The 19,699-nt window shown below is 33.3% G+C and overlaps 2 protein-coding genes across 2 annotated transcripts in view; one reads left to right on the top strand and one right to left on the bottom strand.

Moving 5' to 3' along the window:
• Nucleotides 1–10,109, bottom strand: part of LOC145291876 (transmembrane protein 26-like) — a 30,468-nt gene extending 20,359 nt beyond the window's left edge. Inside the window, exon 1 of the mRNA XM_080137725.1 lies at nt 8,517–10,109. Coding sequence (XP_079993851.1) covers nt 8,517–8,707 — 191 coding nt within the window. The 5' untranslated portion in view covers nt 8,708–10,109. The remainder of the gene's footprint in view (nt 1–8,516) is intronic.
• The window catches only part of LOC145291908 (calmodulin-binding transcription activator 2-like), a 2,646,613-nt gene that overhangs the window by 2,618,522 nt on the left and 8,392 nt on the right, over nt 1–19,699 (top strand). The window lies entirely within an intron of this gene.

Here is a 19,699-nt window from a genome sequence, read left to right as displayed (position 1 = left end):
TTAACTATTAATATAAAGTAGTTAGTTTTCCCCAATTATCGTAAAAGCACATAAATGTGGAGATATTTTCTCAAGCGTAAACAAATACATTTGCAGGGGGATGACCTTTAGATTTTAGTTTTGATATTAGTTTAAAATCAATAAATATTTATTATTTTATCATTATTACTAGCAATGGAAGGTTTTGCTTTTAACAAAATCAAATTAAAAAAAAGACAATTAAAAAGAATCGTATTTGGCATTGGAAAATAAGTACAATTTTTCAGATACCGATTCTGATACACCTAAAAGTTCTGATATATTCTTTATGATAAGCTCTAATTCCTATTGTGGTTGTATTGAGCTTTTGTATTTGGTTGGGATTACTATATTAATATTTATACTAGACTAGCCTGGGTTCCTGGCGTTGCCCGGATGTTTGGAGGTGTGTGTTGAGCAAAAAAAAAAAAAAGTGGTAGTAGGCTCAAACCTGTGCCACGAAGGCAGAAAAGAAAGTGAAAGAAAATCTGACCTTAGCTGATGTCTCCATGACGTGACCGGAAGTCAAAAAGTGTTGAAATTAACCGAAGTCAACCAAACTGTGACGATGACTTGTTAATATGTCGGCGAAAAAAATCGGCCCCTCCTTGTACAAAACGGCTGAGTTAAGGATGAAGGAATGAATGATTTTGGCTAATTTTTCGATATTTGACGTCCAAGACGTTGAGCTTCAAAATGATACCTATCTTGTTAGGATCCGTTGTCTCTGTCGAAAGTTTTTGCGAGACATACATACATACATACATACATTTAAACAGATAGGCGAGATTTATATTATAGACTAGCCTGGGTACCCGACGTTGCCCGGGTGTTTTTAGGTGTGTGTTAAGCAAAAAAAAAAAAAAAAAAGTGGTAGTAGGCAGGCTCGAACCCGTGACGCGAAGGTGGAAAAGAAAGTGAAAGAAAATCTGATGTCTTAGCGGATATCTCCATGATGCGACCAGAAGTTCAGAACATTAAAATTAGGCAAAGTCAATCCAACCGATACGATGACTTGCAAAAATGGCTCACAAAAAAAAAAATCGACCCTTCCTTGTAGAAAACTGCCGAGTTTAGGGTGAAGGAATTAATGTTTTGGGCCAATTTTTCAATATTTGTCGCCCGAAACATCGAGCTTCAAAATGATACCGACCTTCTGAAAATTCGTCGCCTCTGTCGAAAGTTTTAGGCAAACATACATACATACAGGTGAGATTTATATTATAGATTTAAGTTTACATTTGCTTTTGTTTGGTAAACTTTTCATTCCTGAATTGGGATATATAATAAAAATTGAACAAATTACGATTTAGTGGGTTTAGGATATTATTAAAACTCTTGGAATTTTTTATGGATTAATAAATATTGTAATTGATTCAATTTTTATCACCAAATTTTCTTGTAAAATATATATATTGTAATGTATTCAATTTTTATTTTCATCGTCCATTTTTCTTGTTTCTTTAACTGCAATACAATAATAATTAGCAAATGAAAGTATTAATGAAGAAGATTTATAAAAAAATACTTTTTACTCCAAATTACATATTTATTCTCAAAAAAAAAAAAATTTCCAGTATTAAAAAAATTTGAATGTGCACCCATAATTCTGCCTATTAATCCAACTCTATCGTTTTGTTTTGCTTATTTTTTATTTGTTTTTGTATTTTTTTGTTTGTTTTTTTCTAATTTTTCTTTTCTTTTTTATGGCGATGTGTGGAGGATCCTTTTGATTCTTTGATAAGAGTACTGCTATCTAAAAGGTTGCATTTTCAGAGAGTGGGGAAAAACCATTTGCATGAAGTATCGTTTTTTGTCGATTAAATTTTTTGCCCATGTATAGAACATTGTTGACACTTTGGGGCTGGTGCACCAACCACTATTCTCTCCCTCTTTACTGTTCACTTCTCTACTTCGTTGTAAAAATTTGTAAAATAAATACTAACTTTATTTCAAAATGTACAATGATGTTTCTGATTATTTTGTAAACACGTTTTTCTAGTGCATGTCAGTGGCAGACGTTACAGCGATATATGCTTGGTCAGAATGAGAGGAGGGTGCAGAGAATTGAAAATATCTCTGACCAGCAAGACCACCCAAAAAGATGTTCTCTTTGTTTGGAAAATAAGTACAAGGGTGAAGAGATTCCAGAAGAATAGATTGAGAGGTGATTATAGCCACCACCACCCTCAGAAGAGGAGGAGGAAGAAGTGTGAGAGTTGAACATTTGAAAGCGAGTTGACCTTTGGGAAGAGCTACGAATCCCAAGAGACTTTATTAATGGGACTTGTGTCTTGATCTGGCCAAGCAAAAATTTAATGCTGCACGTCTTTCATTCCCCTAAGTAAACAGTTATCATTTGTAAACTCCAAAAAATAATAAATGTCTTATTTATAAAACTCAGTATATCTGTATGTGTGTGTTTGTCTGTTTGTCTCCATTTTTTTTTTTTTTTTTTTTTTTTCAAATTATATCTGTTTTGAAATGTAAGATAACAGAGCGGTGCAAATGATTGCATTTTTTGTGGACCGCTTTTTTATGAGTCTTTAGCCGGTAAAAATAGCTGCTAATGGGTAAAAAAAATTTTTAAATTGGAACTTCACCGGTGTAAATCGACTTAATGTTCTTGTACGCATACACAAATATATATATATATATATATACATTTATACGTGAAAATTGATTCTTTTTACTTATTTATTTCTTATCCATCTGACGATAGCTCAAATGGTAGTGACTAACACTGGAGTGCTAAATGTTTTGGTTTGATTCTAGCTGATGGCACCAACTCACATTTTTTCTATTTTACTTTTGAAATCACTGCTATATATTGGGTACAATTTGATAACAAATAGAGAATTGGCTGTATAATAATAAATACAAAATCTGCATAAATTAAAATATCATATTTAAACATTTTATGACTGAGCAACACCGGGTGGCCTGCTAGTTTGTTTATAAACTGGACTTCTGGTTTTGCTTGGTGTGAGCATTCTTCATTGCAGTGCTGACTGGATCAAGGATAAACCTTAGCTCAAAACAATAAAAACACACACAATTAAACCCGGATCTCCAACTTCTAACGTAGACCCCCACTACCAGGTCTCCCTCTCTAACATCAGGGGTCTACATTCTAACCTCCCAGGAGTTGAAACCCAATTACAGGAGACTAAACCAGACATATTATTTCTAAGTGAAACTGGCATTAACAGACCATTTCCCTAGATGAGTTCGTAATTAAAGGATACTCTAATTTAACTTCCAAATCTGACTCCCAAGATCGCCATGGGCATGGAATATGTGGCTATATAAAAGATGGCTTTCCATGTGGTAGGGAAATATCCAGAGAAGATCCTAACTTACCCTATATGTGCTTCCGGGTTGCACTAGCTCAAACTACTGCATTTATATTTGCTCTCTATCGCCCCCACAACAGTAGAGTTACTATCTTTAAAAGCATATCTGAAAAAATTGACCACGTCCTATCTGCTTATCCTTCAGCTAATATTCATGTCTGTGAAGACTTCAATGTTCACAATGTGGAATGGTTAACTCACTCAAACAAGACCGATGATGAGGGGAGGTTCTATCATGATTTCTCCATTGCTTATGACCTCACTCAGATTGTTCACGAACCCACCTGTGTTCCCGATACTAACAGCTAGTATGCAAGTCTCTTAGACCTCTTTCTCACAACTTGCCCTGAACTGTGTTTAGCTTCTGTTCTGTCTCCACTTGGATCTTCCGACCACTCAGTTGTATCAGTTAAGATAAAAATGAAATGTAAATAAGTCCCCAGATGTACCTCTCCATCGTACAGTATATCGATACTCTATGGCTGACTGGGATAGCTTCCGTACATTTATATCAGATCTACCTCTGCATTCCATGTTTAAAAAGGATGTGTCCTCTATAGACAGAATGGTTAATTGTAGGTATAGACCGTTTCATACCCTCGAAAAAATTCCACCAAGAACCTAACAGCCAGCCGTGGTTCTCTCTAGAATGTGCTGCTGCCATTGTGCATAGAAATCACTTTTTCCATTGCTTCCAACGTAATAGATGTACTGAGACTAAAGCCGCTTTCAGAACTGCCAGCAACCACTGTAAAAAAGTAATAAAGAACGCAAGAGAGCTGTATGCTCAGTCCGTCAAGTCCAAAGAAGCTGAGCAGCGGCTTGGTTCCCACCAGTTTTGGCAAATAGCAAACAGAATCCTGAACAGAAGCGTGTGCACTATCCCAACTCTCATAAATGGACCTGAGATAATCTCGTCAGCATCAAATCCAAACTCTTTGCCAAGAACTTTGCAGCTAATTCTAACCTTTGCGACCAGGCTGCCAACCTCCAATATTTCCTCCTGTATCAGAAAACATGCTATGTGATGTACAAATATCTGTACATGATGTTGCCAAGCTAATCCAAAACCTTGATTCCAGTAAAGCAACCGGCCCTGACGGTATTCCAATTATAGTACTCAAAAGACTTCAACCAGAACTAGCGCCCATCCTTACAAAACAGTTTAAACGTTGTCTTAAGGTGAATTGCTTCCCATCACACTGGAAAATTTCATCAGTATGCCCTGTATTTAAGAATTCAGGTGATCGCTCATCCCCCTCTCAGTACAGGCCAATAAGTCTCCTGTGTGTCATGAGTAAGTTGCTGGAATCTGTGTAATAGACAAGTAATCAACCATCTTAGAAAAAGAACCTTCCTAGTGACACACAATATGGTTTCCATTCTGCTAGATCTACAACAGATGTGCTTACAGTTATAGGATTAGCGAATCTCTCAACGGAGGTTTCCTTTCTAGGGCAATTGCTCTTGACATATCAAAAGCCTTTGATAGAGTATGGCATTAAGGTTTACTTCACAAGATCTCCAGCCACAGGTATAGCTGGAAATGTCTTAATTATTAAATCATTTCTCTCTGATAGGTTCATAAGAGTAGTGGTTGATGGGCAGAAATCAGAAGCTCTTAGTATTAATGCTGGAGTCCCTCAAGGTCCATCCTGGGCCCAACTCTCTTCCTGATCTATATTAATGATCTTCCAAGTCACATTCTTACATCATTCATGAACATCTATGCTGATTTCACTACTATCTATGATAGCACATCTAAGACCGTAAATGACCAAGTTCTCTCTGATTCTCTTTCCTCTGACCTTGAGCAAGTGGTACAATGGGGAAAGAGGTGGCCGGTTACTTTTAATACATCTAAAACCAAGCTTTTATCTTTACATCATCAACGCTCTGATCCCCATCTGGCATCCGTTGAGATGAATGGCTCTCGTCTTGGGGAGGCCTCATGTTTTGACAAGTTTCTGGGCTTGACCTTTACTCCTGATCTTAAATGGAACACCTACATTAAAATCGTTGCCAAGGTCGCTGGAAAAATGGTGGGAGCCTTCTATCGATCCAGTAGATATCTCACTACTGATGCAATTCTCTATCTATAAAGAGCCAGATACGTCCAAGGATGGAATACTGTTGCCACATCTGGGCAGGAGCTGCTAGAAAGGACTTATCCTGCCTTGATAGAGTTCAAAATAGACTTCATAGCCGTGTGGGGTATGTCCTTTTCTCTTCCCTGCAACCTCTATCTCACAGAAGAGATGTTGCGTGTTTGTTTCTGCTTTATCGTTATTTTCATGGCAGGTGCTCGGCTGAGCTCCATTCTATGGTTCCCCCTTCGCCAAACTTTAGCAAGAAACACCCGTATAGCAGAAAACTCTATCACTAGTTTCCCCCCACTCTTTATCTGTGCCTAAACCTAAGCGTAGATTCCATGAGCAAAGCTTCTTTCTTAGAACTGCATGGCTATGGAATTGTCTTCCGTTTTCCTGCTTTCCAGCTGACTACAATATGGTTGTCTTCAAATCTAACGTAAACAAATTTTTGATGAGCCGTTCCATATAAGTTAACAAATTTACCGAATATCCATTGCTAACGGTTACTATATTGTCCAATTTCTACTGTACGCTCTTTAACTCTTATCCTCGAGTGGCCTCTTGGCCTTGTTAAGTGGTGATGTCTATAAAAAAAAACCCAGCAATGTGTAGGATGATCTTGGCTTAATAAAAGCACATGGTGCCTATTCACAATTTTACAGACAAATTAGATTTCAATTATACCAGTTGCAAAGTAAGTGTCCATTTTACAATCATCAACTCTATAATAAAGACTAATGTGTATTAATTTGTATATCTCTGTTTATATCAAGATAGGTAGGTGTATGGGTTTATATATTTTTATGCATACGATTAACACCTAAACTAACTAAACGCTCATTATGAATTTTAGAACTTAATTGCTATGCATAAGCGGTTCAAATATAGGTTATATTTAGTTGGATTTAGATTTGTGCAACAGAGGCAGAAAACGGGTAAAATCCTTAGTAAAAATTCCGATTTTTTTGTGAAATTTTAAAATTAAGGATTAGACATTAATTAATAAATATTCCACAAATTTCAGTTTCTTATGAGTATTTTTAATGTTTGGGGGACATAATATGGGAACAACATTTAAAAATGCAAATATTCCAGATTTTCATTAAATTTGATTAACAGTTGTGAGACATCAATTAGACAAGATTCCTTGAATTTCAATTTCTTAAGTCATAAGGTTCAATATATTATATATATTTTATTATGTCTTGATCCTAATCGTTTTAAGGAAATATAAAATGATGTAAAACTATTCTGTTTGGAGAATCAATTATGATAGTATTCTTCTAGTTTACCGACTGAAACAATTATTACTTATCAATAAACAAACCTTTTTGGATGAACATAATGAGTGACTGTTCCTAATGAACAATTAAGCGGTAGGTATTAGAAGTATCTATATATTAATATGATAGTGTGTGTGTTATTTTGTGTCATGCTGCATCCGGGTCATTTAATTATGTACTTCCATTTCTTGTCATAAATAATTTTACCAGGAATTTCTCATAAGTTTTTGTTTCGGTTGTGATTATGGCTGAAGGAACTTAAGTTGTATTTTTTTTCATAAGTTTTTATTTCGGTTTCAATTCAAGCTGTTGCACCCAAGTCATATGGATATATTTTTTTTATTTCTGAAATCGCAACTTTATAATATATAAAAATCGATAGAACATTAACTCTATTGTAATATTTATGAAATCTGCAAGAATTAAAATATCATATTTAAGTGTACTTTATGACAGGGTTCGTGCTAGCTTAGATAAATACTTTTGCAGTTTTAACAAAAAGCTACAATAATATCAGAGCATCTCCATTTACACTTAACAAAGCCAACATCAATATATTACATATGAATGAGTCCCCTGTGGGAAAGTCCTGCTAGTTTATTATTATTATTATTATTATTATTATTATTTCATGTATTCACATAAAATTTTATGAGGAGATATATTTTATGCATCGATTTTCAGTATTTACTTTAACAGTGCTCAATATGTGAGTAGAGCTAAGTTATGAAAATATATTTGAATCGTCTGTGTTTCATCCTTGCCCAGACTCATTGTGCCAAATCTTATGGGGATGAGACATGGAAAATTTTGTTTAGCTTAATTGCCATACATATTTTTATAACTCTCTCTCTCATATATATATATATATATATATATATATATATATATATATATATATTGTTTTAACAAAATCAAGACGTCAAGGAATAGATTAATAGCAACAAATAGTGTATTTCATATATATATGTATGTGTGTGTAATGTCATCCCATCATATAAATTTAGCAAATAAAAATGTGTCATTTTAACTTTAAGGGGAAACAAGAAAGTAAATAGCAAGTCAGACAACCACCTCAGAATTATCCCACTGCTTGAAATGAATTTGAAAGGAAATACTCAACTCTATAACGAAATATCAACGGTGGCATTTTTTTTTTCATTAGGTCATCAGAAATCATAAACTAATATATAAAAGGCTCTATGTCTGTCTGTCTGTCTTCATATTTTCAAACTCTATCTCTCCCGAAACTAAAAGTCGCAGAGCGGCACTAGGAGCTTCATTTGATTGGATTTTTATGGACCTTTCTTTTATGGGTCTTTAACCGGTTAAATAGTTTTTAAGGGGTCAAAAAAATGGGTCAAAATCGAAAAAAAATCGTTATACATTTTGTACATTAATCTTAGTTTATTTTTAATCAGTTCATACGCGTGTCACTTTGGTACAGTGGTAACGTTACCAGCTTTGAATGCTACAGTTTTGCTTTCGGTTTCGATTCAAGCTGATGGCACCCAAATACTTTTTTGTTTTTTTTACTTTTGAAATCACGACTCTAATAATAATATATACGAAATCTGAGCAAATTATAATATCATATTTAAGCATATTTTCCGCACCCCCCCCCGCTAGTAATTTATACATGGAAAATGGAATTAATGACATAATTCTATGATTCTATATGAATATTTAGAACTAGACAAAAATGTACCATCAAAATTTGGAAATTGCCAAAAGACGATTCAGCAAAAAAATTTTTAAATTCTTACCATTTCCATTCTTTGCCATGTTTTTTGAAAACTGCAATGGCCATTTCCACACCGAGTCCGAATAAAGTTGTAGCCAAATACCAAAACCTGTGGTCTCTGGTGACATCGTAGAGTCGCCAAATTGATATTAGTCCATGACAGGCGAACAATATCCGGACGGTGATTGCTCTGATAATATTTAAGCATCCCATGACAGTCACATTCTAAGAAAGGAATTTCCTTTGTGGAATCAGACGTTCCGTAGAATTTTGAGATCATGAACTGGAGAGAATTCCAAATTAAATAATGTTAGGAATAATGTATGAAGATAGGGCAGTAGGTAAAAAGTTAGTATGGTTTGGCGGAAAGGTCAGTGAACATAAAGTAGGAATGTGTAAAAGAAGTTTTCTTTTCTTTCTTAGAAAAAAATCTTTTTTTTTCTTTTTTTTTTTTAAACTTTTGTGAAGTTATATAAAGAAAATCTAGAGAATGTAATTTTTAAGATTTTAGTTATCGCTTCTTATCCTGTCTAGATAGATTCTTCAACTAATACATTGAATTAAATCCTTGGAAAATTACTTCAATCCAACTGCTGCTGATGCTGTCGTTTTTCAAAGGGTAGTTTTCAGCAAAAAAGTGTAAAATATAAAAATTGCTGTTTGGGGGGAAAAAACAACAAATATCCGTGAATTCTGGATAATCCATGGTATAGTGATTTCCAAAACAACAATATCCCAGAGTTATTTGAATATAATTTAAAATATTAAAAAATAAATCTTCAAATAGAAAAAAAAAATTAAATAATAGAAACTAAAAATGTTATTAAATTTCTTTTAAGCTGAAGGTTTTCCAAATATCAAGTAGCTCAATTAAATTTAATATTTTAATTTACGTATTAGTACCATCAATGTTTTATTTTATGGAAATCGCTGTAGATAAAGCATGAAGCCAGTTGATGTAAGGAGCTAATATATATTATTTCAATGTTAAAAACTAGCGACGATAAGGATAGACCCAGAAAACGGCAATTCCCGTCTTTTTCAGAAACACCATTCATAGAATGTGTGGACTAAAGGATATACTATCAGAGAGTTTAATTTGGATTTAATTTAATTAGATTAATTTAGTATTTAATTACCTTTAATTCACACATTTTTATGTTAGCTTACACTGTATATCATATACTTTTTATTTAATGAATTCGTTTTAGTATTTAACTCCATCATGCTTTAATATGTTGCTTACATATTTAACTTAGTATTTAACTATTACATCACGCATCAATACATTCAATTATATTAGGGTGTTAAATTTATTTTTTTGTACTTAGTTTGATTTAGTATTTAACTAATTTAAATCAAGTAGTTTTATTTGATTAATTAGTTTAATGTTATATTTACCTATATTTAATTTGTGCATTAGTGTATTAATTTACGCCGATTAATTTAGTATTTTACTACTTTTAATTAACGAATTAGTACATTAGATTAGATTATTTATGTTTGATTAGATCAGTTATTAAAAAATTTTATTTAGGTTTAAATTGGTTAATTAGATTGTTAGTATTTAACTACTTTTTAATTCAGACATTTTTGTATTGGCGTACACTATATAGTATGTAGTTTAATGTAGTTAAATTAATTAAGCATTTAACTACTTTTAATTTATGCATGAATACATTATGTATGTAAGAGTTTAATTTAGGCTTAAATATAATTTGATAAAATTAATGTAGTATTTAACTAATTTTAAATATTTGACAATTCAAAATTTTATCAGTCATTAATTTTAAGAAATTAAAAGTCAAGGCTTTGTGGTTTTATTAATTACATAATGGACTTAATTATAAATTTATGAATGATTTAATGGAAAAGTATATTATATTTCCTAAGTTATTATTATTAATAATAATAAACATGAATTAACTTTATAATTTGATTCAAATAAACAGAATACAATGATCATCACAAGAAACCTATAAAAACATGGTGTACAAATATGTAATTTTTTTTTTTTAATTTTCTTTTTGTAAAAATTTTTTAAGCTATAAACATCATATGTTTGCTATAATATTTGAAATTGGCTTGTTGAAGTTTACAAGTGTGGAAATAGATTAATCTAAATTTCTGTTATTGTAGGGTTTCCTATTATTCTTTTGAATATTTTTACATGCATTATAAAGATTTCATGCAATTATATCTTTTTGTATCCTTTTTCATCTATCCAAGATGATACTTTAGATGGCGCCTGGTATTTATCCCATTTTGATGTTCTCGTGTAAAGTGGATCCTGGCGATGCTCCTCTGATGAGTGGTTCTTGGAAGATATTTTTGGGAAAAGTTTTTTCCCTTTAATGTCAATCCGTTGTGTTTGACTAATGAAAACTGTCTCTCTTTTTTTTTTTTTTTTTTCCTTTTTTGAGATTTGAGTATGAAAATCCCGCTTCGCTGTTTTTCAAATGATATGAGTTCTGTTTTTTTTTATTTTTTTATTTTTTTTTTTTGGGGGGGGGGAGATGTTTGGTAAATGAGATTAAAAAGAATCACTTAAAGAGGACGTATCTATGGTTACTTGTAAACTTCTTTTTCACAAGGCGATATTCTCTCTCTCTCTCTCCTCTTTCTTCTTTCCTTTTTTTTTTACCCATTCGTTTTCCCTTCGCTAGCCCCCCTCTTTCTCATGTCCATTCTCTTTTTCCACTCATTCTTTTTACATTTACTCTCTCCTATTTCTATTTTCTCTCTTGTTCCTACTCTTTGTTTTACCCATTTCTTTTCTATTTGCTCTCTCCCACTCATCCCTCTCTCTCTCTCATACTCACTATCTCCCACCCACCTATTTCACTCACTCTATCACCCATCTCTCTCTCTCTCATCCACCCACCCACCCACCCACCTCTCCCTCTCTCTCTCTCTCCCTCTCACTATCTCCCACCGACCTCTCTCTCTATCTCACACACACATACACACCTATGATTACATACTCTGAATAATCTATATTAATAAAATTGAGATAACTTCACGTGTGTGTGTGTGTTTCTCACCTCATTGACTACACCTTGAATTTTTTTTTTTATTTACTTCTAGCAAACCAGACTCAACGTTTCCCTGGGGAGTTAATGATTGCAATTAATATGCCTGTGTGTCTTAAAAAATATTTTCGTATATTTGTAGTTATTTAAATTTTGGTGTACACTGCAACTTTCAACACTTGTGCATTACTGCCACGGCGGTACATTTTTTTGGTTTCAGTTTGAAGAGTGCACATCAGAGGGAGACAATGCAATTTCAGAATAACAGTAATGATTTTTTATTTTATTTGTTAGGAAAATTTTCGGATTTTGACTTTATTAAAATTGAAAATTTGGAAGAAAAAAATTTTTTTCTCAAAAGTCAAACGCAATCCAATAATGCATGTTCAAAACTATTTATAAATGTTACAAATCATACATTTTGACGACTATTATTTTTGTGCAACTCGTACGCATTCATAATTTTAAAGAAACTTATTTGTGTTATTAGATTTTTCTTAATTTTATTTTAATTTAATAAATGTGTAAAAGAAAAAAGCACAAGCATTCCATTAATGATTGTGCATAACTACAAATATTTAGTCATACGCTTTGACAGCATTCATTTATTTTGTCTAAGTAAGAAAACTTATTTTCTTAATTTTATTTTAATTCAATAAATGTCCAGATAATTGATGTTTTATTTCGTGTTATTGTATTTTTGAGATTTTCGATTCTCCTGGTTGTCTCCTCTTGATGCGTGCTCTTCAAACTGTAACCAAAAAAGTTCTTCCGTGATAGTAATGCACAAGTGCCCAACTTTTATTAATGTTTCTTAAAATAAAAGTAATTTTTGGTAATTAATTCCAATTAATGGTAATTGAAAATACTGTAGGTAAAAAAAAAAATGGCAATAACGAAACCTATAGTAATGAAAAAAAAAAAAAGAATGGCAATAAAAAAATAAAAAACATGGTAATAAAAAAATCAAAGTAGTATCCAATTTTAAGCATTAGTTACTTATTCGTTTAGAAAATACAATCTTTTAAGAGGAGGCATTTTTTTCTGTTTCCCCAATTCATTTTTTCTTTTTATATGCATAACATGTAGAACATCCAAGGCTTCAAGGGACTTATTCATGATATAGTCTAAAATCGTACATGTAACGTATGAAATCTTCTGTGCTTCTGTTATTACCTCCACCCCAAATACTAGAATGTATATGTATTACGAAATATTTTGCAAATAAAATGAAGAGCTGTTTAATATTTGAAAAGGATTTTGATACTTCAAAGAAGTTAGAAAAGATTTTGGCTTTTAATAAAATGAAAGAAGACAATTTGGAGGGGGGGCAACGTGTAATTAAAATTAACAAGAATAATCTTATGTATATATAAAGTCCGCCACAAAATAATGATAGTTGCTAGAAGAAAGCGAAAGTGTCATGTCTGTAGTAGAGAACCATAAGGCAATGTATGATAACAACCATTGACTGCAACATTCCATGTTGTGTCTCTTAGTTTAAAGATTATTGGAAATTCTCAAGCAGATCATCAGATTGCTCACTGACAATAACCGGTGGTGCTCCTTGGAACAATCTGTCCGGATTAACCTATACAAAAGAGTTTGCATCATCTCAACAGCCGCTTACCATTGATTTTTCGCTTGCAATCACCATTGGTCTTCACTGAAATTTGGGTTGCACTAAGCGTCTTTATTGTCCCAGTCCTCTTCACACTCATCCAGCAGAGGCCTGGTTAGAGATCTCTCCTCAGTCTTTCCATCCTTCTCGACCCTTCGATTATTTAGTGTGAGGCCATTCAATGCCAACATTACTAAAATATATATACATTTTTTTTGTTTTTGTCTGTGGTTGGTTAGTGTTGCAGCTTGTGTGGATTAGTTTCTGCATTCAAGGGTTTCCCTTAAGATTTCCACCATTTTCATTATTGCTATTGGTTATATCTTTTCAGCCTTCTCTCTGATTTCAATTTCTCCCATTTTTCCCTCAAATTTTTTCAGAATTTTTCCTAGTACTCCTATAATTATTGGTGTTATTTTAACTTTCTTTAGGTTTCATATCCCTTTCAGCTCTCTGGTCAGTTCTGTGTATATTTTTTCACTTCTTCTATGGTTGCTGGGATGATGAAATCTACGATCTGGCAGAATTTTCCCTTAATTATTATAACATCCCATCTCCTTAGTCAGATGAATTTATGCTTAGTACATTGTATCACCATGTTGGATTTTATGATTTCCGTTTTCAAGTACTGCTACCAGTTCATGTTTGAGCCATTTGTCTGAGTGTTCAAGATGCAGCTGTATGCATAGTTCCCAGTGTACTGCCTTACCCATCCGGTTGTGTCTATTCTTATATTATTTTTAGGATCGTCTGCTACATTCACTTATGTGCTTTATCGTTTTTTTCTCTTTGTCCACAATCTGCATTTGCTGTTTTCTTGTGTCTTACCAATCTTAGCTTTGATATGATTGGTTCTAATCACGTTATTTTGTGCTGCTGTTAATAGTGATTCAGGTTCTTTTTAGATGTTCTTTTTGTAGTCATGTTCAGGTGCATCTATGAGTCTTATCTTTTGCCATCTTTATGAAACAACTGTGTAGCTGTTTCTCTTCCCATTTTCTTTTCTTATCTTATCCCTTGCCTCTTTATTCTGTCTGTTCATTTTTTCAATGCTGTGGTAATTATTCTTTCTGTATTATGCATTATGTATTTTTCTAATTATTATTTTTGTGTGTGTGTGTGTGTGTGTGTGTGTGTGTCATTTACAGTCTTTTCTACTTTTATTCATCTGTCTCCTTCGTCCGTCTTTTATTTTTACATAGTCGATCAGCATCATCTTTTGGGTGTAGTGCATGGTCATAAGTTTCCTAGTCTTTTGATCAATATGCCTCAGTTCTCCTTTGGTTCAATATATGAACGGTCCAAAGTATCTTACTAGTAACACTGCCCTTGTTTTTCTCATTTTATTATTATCATATGCAGCTAATACATTTTTATTATTATTTACTCACTAGGAGTTTTCACACCAGCAATCAACAATTGCTCACTGACAATAACCCGTGGTGTTCCCTGGAATCGGAGTAACAAAAAGTCGCCTCAAATTTCCAGTGCTCTCCACCTCTTTCGATAACCATTGTAAATTACTTTGTGTTATGACAACAACTGCTTACCATTTATTTCTCATTGGCAGTGATCATTGGTGGTGTTTAAGTGGTAAAAGAGAAAAAAAATACTCTACAATGTGCTCTGCATAATCCCATTCCACTCACCTTGATCCTTCATAACTATTTGTTGTGCCAACAGAACAATATTTTTTTTTTTTTTTTTTTTTTTTAGGGGATGTGTAGTAAACTTTAATGGTTTCACGTTTCTTGGTTCAATGTGATCGTTTTTTTGGGGTTTTTTTTTTGTTAATTTCTCTTGCAATTTCCATGTTACTGGTTAGTGTTTGCAGCTTACGTGGGTTGGTTTCCACATTCTAGGATTTAAAAAAAATATTGCAGCTGTTTTTATTATTATTTCGCTGCTTCTGTGTCTCTAAAAAAAAGGAACCAATTACGATTCTTGTTCGGCTTATCATTCTAAAGCTGTTCATAATCAGCATTTAATTATTGAAAATCCCCTTCTTTCTGTGCCTCCCCATAAATAACATTTAAAAATAATCGCTTATTTTGTCTATTGCCACTTCATTTCAGAGATGCTTCTCGCTACCACTTAATGCTTCACTGAGAGGACAAAATTTTGTCCTCTAAAAAGCCTGCGCACTCAGTCATGTGTCAAACGTGTCTACACGTGGGGAAGAAAACATACAGACGCTTAGTGTTCAAACAAAGGCTTATTTTTTAGTTACACAAAGTTCATTTTCTTGTACAAAATAATTGGAAGGTCAAATCCACTGGTTACAGAGGAATTCATCAAGTTTAGCATTGACATGAAGTCTAGGGACAAAATTCTTGCAAACGTGGTTGCTATGATCACAAAAATCAAGTTTAATCCATCACCATCCACCAACCTTTTTCATGTTGTTGCCCTCATCCTCATCAACTTCTAGGGCTAGATCCCAAGTTTTCACATATTGATGCAGAGGGAGAGGCAATATAAAATAAAGAAAGAATGACAAAGTTTATCCTTACAAAAGTCCTTAATTTTTATGCAAATTTGTTAAGACAGTGAAGAATGAAGAGTTGGTAAACATTAAGAGTTCAGAATGTCTAAGAACGTTCTAGGTGAAAGGTGTTTTGTCTGTAAGTAGAAATTAAGTACATATGTTGATTTAAACTGTCGTGTTGCGCATAACAGCATGTAAAATCAATGACATTGTAGATATGTGTGTATATTAGTTTGCATAACAGAAGTGCAATTTTTTCTTTTTTTTTTTTTTTTTATAAGTGAGTTACCACTTATACTCGAGTGGCCTACAGGCCTTGATAAGTGTTAATGCAGGTCAGGTGGTTAGTAAGACAACAGCGTAATGATCAGTATTGGTGGAAATTGAGTAGAATTTTATTGTTTAAGGGACGACTCAACAAGAACTTGTTTTACATTTTACTTGAAAACGACCATGTTGCAATCAGTTGGAAAGTACAGTTCCACAGACGGGCATTTCTAATCAGAGAATTAATTTGAACGGGTATTCTTCTAGTTTTATACAAAAATCACAATGATGTGAGCATAACCCGCACTTAGCTCTATTCTAGATCTATGAAAATGTTGTTTCAAATTTAGATGTGACAAACAAACATAGCCTCTTATAAAGATGCTTGGATGCATGTCAAATAAGGTGTGTCCATTCAATCTGCTAGCAATGCAAATGCTATTTCAAACAGAAGCATGACGGACTGACAAAAACTCTCATAGATATGTGAGAGTGCATCTAAAAATATTATAATTTATCTTTTTAGAAAACTTTTTTGTTCAAAATTCACAAATATATCTAACAAAAGGGACAGTGTTTTTTGTTTGTTGTTTTATTTTATTTACATTTTTTTTTCATGTTGTGGGAAAGTATCTGCTAATGCTATTTCTTTAAAAATACAAAAAATGGCTTTTTCTCCCCCCCCCACCCCTCCGAAAGAAACAGTCTGCATTCATTTTTTTTCTCCTCTACTCTGTTTCTTTATTATTATTTGTTTATCAAAAATACGTCATTGCATATGGTGGCCGGTAATGGCAACATTCAGCCTTTCTTTTTTTTTCTTTTATCCCAAATATCATCTCTTTCAACTTATTCCAACAACAGACAGCTGTCTAGTCTGATTACTAGTGATGCTTGTTTTCCTTCTTTCCAAAAAAAATACATACACTGAATTTATCCCCCCCCCCCCCCCAAAAAAAAAATACAGGACACTTTATTCAAATCTAGATTCAAATGATGTCGAATGCTATATGGAAATCCACTCTCATTTATCATCACCAAAGAAAAATTGCAGCCCATGAAATTGTTAATGAAATTCACATTTCTGCAGTAAAACCATATTTTTAGGCTCTGTAGGATGGTCCCTTGGTTTTGATAGGGCCATTTTGGATGACGATAGTGTCTTTGGATATTGCCAAGAACCATGCTGATAATTTATATAAATAAATTGTTTATAAAACTTGTCCTATAGAGAAGAAATAAAATGAAGCATATTACATGGATGTGTAATGAAAATATATAAATATATATAATCTCAGGTGGACAAGTTCTTGCGGTTTTTAACTTTTAAATTCAGATAAATAAACAAAATAAGATCTACTGATCGAAATGAGCACCATCAGAACCAACATACTCTTGCCAACACAAAACAAGTGTATTTATGCCAGTAGCATAAAAATCTTATGTCCTGGTAGCGATGAAGTCGTTGAAGGCGTTTTTGAAGCATCTCTCTTGCAGAATGTTATCAAGATGCTGGAAAAGTGGTAGTCAAAAGTGGTAGTGAGAGGTCTGGAGAGTATGGTGGATGAGGTAGTTTTTGTAGCTCAATTCATTCAACTTCTGCAGGGTTGCTTTAGCAACATGCGGCCAGGCATTGTTGTGGAGGAGAATTGGGCCTTTTCTGTTGACTAATGTTGGGTGTTGTTGTCAAAGTTTCTGATGCATTTCATCCATTTGTTGACAGTATTTTTCCGCCATAATGGTTTCACCTGCATTCCAAAAAATGTAATGAATGAGATCGATTGCAGACCACTAAATAGTCAGCATGACTTTCTTTTTGGTGCGACTCTGGCTTTGGGATGTGTCGTGGAATATAAATACTATTTTCAGTCGTTTATACAAACAAATGTTTATTGAAGAAATTTGGATTAGTAGTCACACGGCTTAGTAGTGTATAGGTCAACATGTCATAGTGTAAATATGTGGGTGTAAGCAATATACTTATGTAAATATTTGACAGCATGGCATTGTATATGCATGTATGTTGGTTTACCTTGTTCTTGTTACTGCATGTATAGATGTGAGTAGCAGTTAGTTTCTGTTTGTTTGATTCTTTGTGTAAGAATCTGCGCATGATGAAGTAGGCTGGTACGTGAATAATTGATTTAAACATTTTTTTTATTTATTTTTATTTTTTTTTTTTTTGCAACGGCCCAAAGGAGATGAAGAGGTGTTGTTAAGCAATGGTCTAAGAGTCCTACAGCTTGAGAATTTTCTGTCTCTAGATTAAGGCTGTTTGTTTTATAAGAGTTTCTAACTTTGTGTTGGCTTACTATATTCACATATGTGTTACTTTTTGGGGTTTGAAACGATTTTTATTGGTTAGAAAATATTTTGAGTTCACACGCTTCTGTGAAAACCAACTTGAGCAAATCTGAACAAAGAGAAGAAAGAAGAGCATCAATTAAAGACATTTGCTTTTTAGCATTCATAGGAATCGTTTGGCAATTCAGTCGCCCCAGCAATACTAAGAGAGGAGTTTGTCAGAATTATCGGCAATTTTGCATGTTGTATACAAATGTGTTTATCATCTAGTGGTGATAAAACAAAGACTGTTGGATATTCATGACTTGGTGGACAAGTCCGGCATAGAAAGGATTGTCAAATTTATTAACAATTCTATCAATGAAATTTTAGTAGAGCGTCTCTCTGTGTTGTACATTTTTGCTGCAAAAGTATATTACCACGTAATATTTATGTGGGCATATACAGCTGCTAAAATGTCAGAAGAGTCAGTGGTTAATGCAATGTTGAGAATTAAAATGCAGGATCTGTCATACATTAAAAGGCAAGGTTCTTCTAAAACACTATTAGTACTTCTAGGTCTGCTCTTTTTTTCTATACATGAAGTTGTAGATCATGTATCGATAGATGGTAGCCCGTATGAAATAAAAGCTCACTTCTTTGCTCCCTTTTTCAGTTCGACAAGTGAGATTTCTTAATCAAAAATATTGTTTGGATTTGAAATATGTTTTTTTTTTTTTTTTCGGTAAGACTGTTTCTTACAGAATGCAAAAATAATGTCACTATGATACTATGTGGCTGCCGTCGACGACGACGACATCACCGCCCCCCCCCAACATTATGTGTCGGGTTTTTTCCACTTTTCTCGTTGTCTGTGTTGTAATCCTTTGTGAGTGAGCAATTGCTGAGGGAGTGCACTGGCTTGCAAATATAAAAATAAAATAAAACAAGAAAAAACACACTGGAACTCTGAGTGCATGTGCGACATCTAGGGGAAGTACCCTCTAAGCACTATCTTCGTTTTTTCTCTCAAAAATGTGTTTATCAGTTGATGTGAGCATATCTGAATCTATAAAGTTCTCCCAACCTGGACCAAGCCATAATCTGCCTTCGACTGCAACTGTTCTCATAACTTAGTAACCTTCTTATCAACTAATTCTAAATTTACCTACCTTTTATGTTGAGCCTTTTGTTTGCCACACCCTAACAATCCCAATCAGCTTTCTTTAGTCTTCATTGTTCTGCCGATAAACTTATTTCCTCTTGTCTTTTGTCATACATTTTTTTTTTTTTTTTTTTTTTTACTGAACACTTAAGGAATAGTAACGTCAATAGTATCATATCCCAACTTGAATCAATTTGTTTTTTGTTTCACTTGTAAATCTATGAATAATTACTTGTACCTGCCCGGCATTGTTTGCTAGTGTAAGTACTGTCATTTATATATCCTGATTGATTTAATTTTTTTTTTCAAGTAATTTCCAGGGTTAAATTTGATACACTGTTGCCGAAAA

Source organism: Euprymna scolopes, chromosome 2 (assembly GCF_053919585.1).
Source record: "Euprymna scolopes isolate OS-2025 chromosome 2, ASM5391958v1, whole genome shotgun sequence".
NCBI lineage: Eukaryota > Metazoa > Mollusca > Cephalopoda > Sepiida > Sepiolidae > Euprymna > Euprymna scolopes.
The sequence above is the reverse complement of the archived record's forward strand: the minus strand, read 5'-3'. Positions and strand labels throughout refer to the sequence as shown.